General features: G+C 39.4%; 1 protein-coding gene and 1 long non-coding RNA gene across 2 annotated transcripts; one reads left to right on the top strand and one right to left on the bottom strand.

Moving 5' to 3' along the window:
• Positions 1–3,792: 3,792 nt before the first annotated feature.
• On the top strand, positions 3,793–4,870 carry LOC122049539. The gene is made up of 3 exons (XR_006130984.1): positions 3,793–4,006; positions 4,283–4,475; positions 4,558–4,870. It is a non-coding gene; the product is annotated as an uncharacterized LOC122049539 (long non-coding RNA).
• A 159-nt stretch (positions 4,871–5,029) lies between these two features.
• LOC122049538 lies at positions 5,030–5,632 on the bottom strand. The gene has a single exon (XM_042610908.1). It carries the CDS (start codon positions 5,603–5,605, stop codon positions 5,129–5,131), a length of 477 nt encoding a protein of 158 aa, XP_042466842.1. The 5' UTR covers positions 5,606–5,632; the 3' UTR covers positions 5,030–5,128.
• Between the last annotated feature and the right edge of the window lie 354 nt (positions 5,633–5,986).

The raw sequence follows: 5,986 nt of genomic DNA, 5'->3' as shown, positions 1-5,986 counted from the left end.
AGTTTATTTTTCAAAATACTATTTTTATAAAAATCCCTCTTTCAAATTTTAGCTTTCAAAAACTCTTTCAATTTTTTTAATTTTCTGGAGTAGCTTAGGTTCTACCATAGAATTGCATGATCCTATAGTTCTAGGAGTCAGCATCTCACAAGCACAGTAAGATCCCTTGCTTGATAACTTAGAATGGGTGAGATGCTTAGGTCTTAGCCCTATATTTCAGATGCTTATGTCAATGCATTGCTATAAATCTGAGCTTTAAACAACATACATGAATCAATTTGAGTTAACTAGCTAGTAAAAACCTAGTTAGTACTAAATACTCAAATTGACCAACCTGAGTCTATTGCTACTATTTTGTGGTAGTTAGCTGTGTACAAAGGTTGGACATTTCATCATAAGGACATTTTTAGTCTTTTTGCCCATGCTTGGACTTTTAGGTTGTTATCAATTCTAGGGGGAGCCTTGAACTATGCAATTTTTCAAATTTTTGAAAATTCTAATTTTTATTTTTCAAAATATTTATATTTTTACACTTAGTAAAATTCTTTCATATTTTTCGACTTTTAAAAGTGTTTAAAATTATTTTTGAAAATCTTTTTCAAATTCTTTTTATAAACATTTTACATTGAAAGTTGGTTTTAGAAATTTTAACTTAGTAAAATTATTTTATTGGTAAAATTTTACTCTCTTCAAAATATTTTACTTAGAAATACTTTTCAAAATTTGGTCTCTTTAATATTATTTTTACCTTAGTAAAAATTTCTCTTTTTCAATGTACTTGTTTAACTTAGGAAAATTATTCTTTTCAAAAAATTTTTATAATTTTTTTTAACTTAGTAAAATTTTCAAAATTATTTTATATTACTTTTTGAATATCAAAATTACCTTTTCATTTTCATGTAATTTTTGAGCACTTAGTTGAAATTGTTATACATTTCAACCCTTTTGGATTGTTGGTCTTCCCCTATTTTTGATGTGTGTCAAAGAGGGAGAGATAGTGAATTCAGGAGGAGCTATTCAACTCAAGGGGAGAATTAAAAGTTAAATTGCATATTTATTTAATTGTTGCATATTTTTACTTAACTTTGAACCTTGGTTGCTAAACATAAAAAAGGGGGAGATTGTTGGTGCAAGTTGCACCAGAATCAAACCTAAGTTTTGATGTTGTCAAAGGTTCAAGTTAAGTATTGTTATGATCTAACAAGTTGACTGAGTGTGCAGGATGTTTACTCAACCAAGAAAGACCTAGTTGGAGGCTAGGCAGGAGAAATCTTAGCAGATCGTGGAACCCAGGTGCAAGTCCAAGAAGGTCAAGGGGACCTGAAGCTTGGCAGTGTGATCGAGAGGTCTGAAGGACCGAAGATCAAGTGAAAAGTCCTGGGGAGCCGATCAAGGCTGAGTGAAAAGTCCAAACTAGATCTGGAGGATCAAAAGTTTGGCAGGTAGGTTGAGGTAAACAAACTGGAGGAGCGATAGTGAGGTCGGGTTCCCGAAGGGAACAACCTTAGGTCGCTGATCCAACTAAAGAAACCGGGAAGATTTTCAAGTTGAGATCAAGACAGTTTTACTGTCTTTCAACTCATGTATTTTATATTACTGTTCTGATCTCGATTTTGCAGGGTATTTTGCTTAACACTGTTTTGCAGGTTCTGCCAGATCGGTCGACCGAACCACCTGATCGGTCGACCAAACCAGCCAAGTTCAGTTCAGTATTCAGATCGAACCAAAACAGAGTCCGAGCCAGATCAAAGCTTGATCGGTCGACCGAACAGTAAGATCGTTCGACCGAACCATGGTGACTCAACACAGAACAGATCATCAGCATCGATTAGTAGAAAAAGGAAAAAGGCTGATCGGTCGACTGAACCAGAGGATCGGTCGACTGATCCAATCAACATTAATGGTGCAATAAATAAAGATCTCGGCAGATTGCAATGAACATGGAAAAAGCTTGTTCGGTCGACCGGAAGGCATGATCAGTCAACCGAACTATTAAAGGTCAGTTAATGTCAGAGATCGAGCCAGCGTCAGACTTCAGCCAGGAAGGAAGGAAGGAGCGGGTTTGGTCGACCGAATGCCTAAGGCCTATATAATGGAGCTCGAAGTCTGTGGCCTGTAGATAATTTTTCTGATAAAAAATCCTGTTCTGCAAATGACTCGTCTTCATCAGCCCAGCAAGCTACATCATCCGGAAGTGCCGACCTAAGCCTCATCTGCAATTTACTTGTCGGTATAATTTAAATTAAGCTTGCATTGTAATTTCATTTAAGCAAGATAGTAGGGTGTTACTATCTTGCTCCATTGTACGATCTACTTCTTTCCAAAGGATTTCGGAAAGAAGAGTTATAGTGCTTTGTCCATCGATGCGGTCAAGGACTGCGGACCTTCGAGTAGGAGTCGAGCTAGGGTCCGAACAAAGTAAACAAACGTGTCTCTTTCTAATTTCCGCTGCTTAACTTTGTGTTTTAAAAAGAAAAGTAAAGTTTTAAAAGAAGCGATATCCCCCCCCCCCCTCCCCTTTTATCGCTCGCATCCGATCTATTAGAATGAGGCTAAAAGGCAAGGTCATGAGAAGATCCGACAAACAAGGACAAGGTCGAAAGAAGTATCTTAAAGGCAAGACATGAAGGATGCAGAAGCATCTAAGGGACGCAAGGCTGCTGGAGGAAGCTAGAAGACAAAGTCATGAGAAGACCCGACAACAAGGATAAGACCGAAGGAAGTATCTTGAAGGCAAGACGTGAAGGATGGGGAAACATTCAAGCGATGCAAGGCTGATGGAAGATGGCTAAAAGGCAAAGTCGAGGTTGTATGGGCGAGGACAAGTGTATGAAAGATTGTACTCGGGATAAAACCTTATGTTTAGGCTTTTACTAGTCAACTGACATCTAGATCAATCGACTGGGGCAGGGCATAGAATGTTTCTATGCTTGATGACTGTAAAAATGAGTCTACTGGTACTGTAGTCAGTCGACTAGTACGATTGATGTTGTAGTCAGCCAACTAGTACACTGTAGCAATCGACTGGTAAAGAGTCGTTGGCAGAATCGTAGATTCTATGGAGTGTCGTTGGCCAGCACTAGTCGACTGGTACAAGGCTAGTCAACTAGTAACGGTAAAATCAACTTACTAATGGAGCTTGCGGTGACGGACCTTAGTGACGAAATTAGAGGTGGTTAACGCCTAATTAAAGTCACCAAGCTCTCGTGTGATCCTCGTGCTTTTGATTGAGTTGTGATGAAGTTTCTCGATCGACAAGGAAGTTTGAGCTAGCCGAAGTTTGTCGAGGAATCATCTACTAACGATAAGGATTGTTCACTTTACAGATAGCCGTAGAATAGGAGTATCATCTTCGAATCATGTTAAACGAACATGTGTGGGTTTGTGTTTATTTTTCTTATCATGTATTGTCTTCTAGGGTTAACTTTCATTAGTACTTATAGTTTATTTTGTATTCTGCTGCGCTAACAAGTGTAGGAAGTGAATGTCGTTGGTAATCGATTATTCATCCCCCCTAGTTGGGCATCAAGGTCTCAACAAATTTTAATAATTAACGGATTAATTTTTCTTAATGAACGATTGACCTATGAACACTAAATTGATAGATCGTTCACTGCAAGTGCTTTTCTATTCATTTTAATATCCATAGAAAATTTTAATATAATTGAACCACTATTTCAGAATTAGTTGGCATAAGCATTATCTATTACCCAGTAAAAAAATAAAAAGGCACGATTTTTGCCCTAAAAGATTTCTACTTTATTTATTTATTTTTAATAAAAATTGGCGGAATTCGTGACTGCAGCTACCCTCTCCGGCGGCGAGAAAGCGATCGAGAGGGAGAGGAGCAAATTCGAAGTTGGATGATGTCGGCTCTAGACTCAACCCTAATACCTGTCGGCTGTCGCGGTCTCCTCATTCTTGGTGGATAAATGTCAACACATTCGTCCCCAATCCGCTTCCCACTCTTCCCTCGCCATCTCCCTACCTCGTCGCCCGATCCGAGGTACCATTATTTTTTCTCTTCCTTGATTTCTTTTTCATGGCCTTCAATGGGGATTCACGACGATGCATTTGATTTCAGCTTTGAATCAGAAGTTCCTGTATGCAAACATGGAATGCGTTGTCTCGTTTAACACCTAATGATTTAGTTTTCAAAATCCCACATTCGATCCTTTTCTTTCTGACTAAGCTATCATAATCTTTTTTTTTAAATCAACATGCGTTTATGTTGCTATTTGGTTTTTGGTGGAGTGATCATGGTAGCTTCGTTCATTTTCAGAGTTCTGATGTAAGACATCCAGACTGGTTTAAATTGCGATGTTTAGATTGAGAAACTGGTGTGTTGTGATTTCTGCACTCTGCAGACTGGTTTTTGGCTATGCTTATCCATCTTACAAGTGCCACAAGACCATAGAATTGAACAAGCCAGAGATTGGGCAATTGCGTTTCTGGTGCCATTATTAGACAATTAAGTAATTTTTTCTGTATTACCAGACTAAATTCCTCTGTGTTTGGATAAACAAACATGACATGAATTGTTCAATTCCTTTTCAGGATTCTAGTTGCATTATTGACAGTCTTGGGAGCATTTGCAGATGCATTCTTCTCATGGCAGGAAGCTATTTTGTTTCTTTTGTTATCTTATTCTCCTTGGTTGTTCATATTTCTACCATTTCCAATACTATTGCTGTGTCTTTCTTGCTGAAGGTTACCATTGTATTATGAAGCCAAAGCAATTAATTGGTTTGTGAGAGGTAAATAATAACACAAACACTAGTCGAGTTGTAATTATCATTGTGTGCAACTTCTCAGATTGCTTAGTTGCATCCTGAAGTAGTTTGTTTCTGTTATCAATCTAAAGGTTTTGGTGAATGATTGGAAGATAATTGTTTCACATTTTTACAAATATTACAATACATTATTCGCAATCAGAATTGTGCATTTTGAATCTTGAAATATTTGTTTCTGCTTCTAGGTTAATTAGTCCAGCCTATTTGTTATGGCAAAATATTACTGCACTCAGAAATTGAGAGAAAGTTGACATTTTTGAATAGAGACTTGGTAAGGAAATGATGATTACAATATATCGTGCAAAAGGAACGTTCTCAGAAAATCCTAACTTGGTTTAGGGCGAGGCTTTGAATATGCCGGAAGGGGACAAAGGAGCGGAGTCGAGCTGGTAGAGGCCGAGCGCAGGACCGATGAAGCGGAAGAGGATCCACCCGCCAGCTATGACGAAGATCAAGGCGTAGGCGATCTTGTTGAGCCAGAAGAGGAGGCCCTTCTCCCCCACGTAGAGCTCCACCGCCTTCTCGCCCGGCGTCATCGACTCCCAATCCTTCTTGGGCGGCGGCTGCTTCCGGGGGGCGCTCTTCTGCTGCTCCTCCTGCCGCCGCACCCGCGAGCGGGACCGGTACTTGATATTGAGCGCGGGCGGAGAGGGGGAGGAAGGAACCGCCGCGCTCTCGGCCTGCCTGTCGGTGGCGTCGCCGTCGGTGGTTGCTCGGGGAAGGAGAAGGCGAGGGCGAGGGGAAAGGCGGGGTCTTGGGAAGCAGCAGGGGTTGGGAGAGAGTGTTGAAGGATGCAGCAATCTGGAATCCATGGCTTTGCTTTCTCTTCACTCGCACCTCAGTGGCTTGCAGTACGCCTAATCTTAACTTATCTTACCTGGTTAATTTTACATTTTTGCCCACAAACTTCATAAAATTGCAGTTAGCTATTAACGAAGGGCTCATGAATGGGTGGATGGACCGGAGTAAGCTCGGATCAATTGAATTTTCTCTAAATTTGTGTTCGTCGCGGTTCGATTAAGCTCGATTCGTAATAAAATTAAATAGTTTATAAACAGCTAAAAAATAACATTTTATAAATTAATGAGTTTAGTTAGAGCTCAGCTCATTGACATATAATTTTTAGATATTTTAAAAGCTCAAGTACTAGCTCGTTATACGCATAATCGAAGTCTAGTTAATGCTGTTATTTT

The sequence above is a fragment of the Zingiber officinale genome, chromosome 2B, assembly GCF_018446385.1.
Source record: "Zingiber officinale cultivar Zhangliang chromosome 2B, Zo_v1.1, whole genome shotgun sequence".
NCBI lineage: Eukaryota > Viridiplantae > Streptophyta > Magnoliopsida > Zingiberales > Zingiberaceae > Zingiber > Zingiber officinale.
The sequence above is the reverse complement of the archived record's forward strand: the minus strand, read 5'-3'. Positions and strand labels throughout refer to the sequence as shown.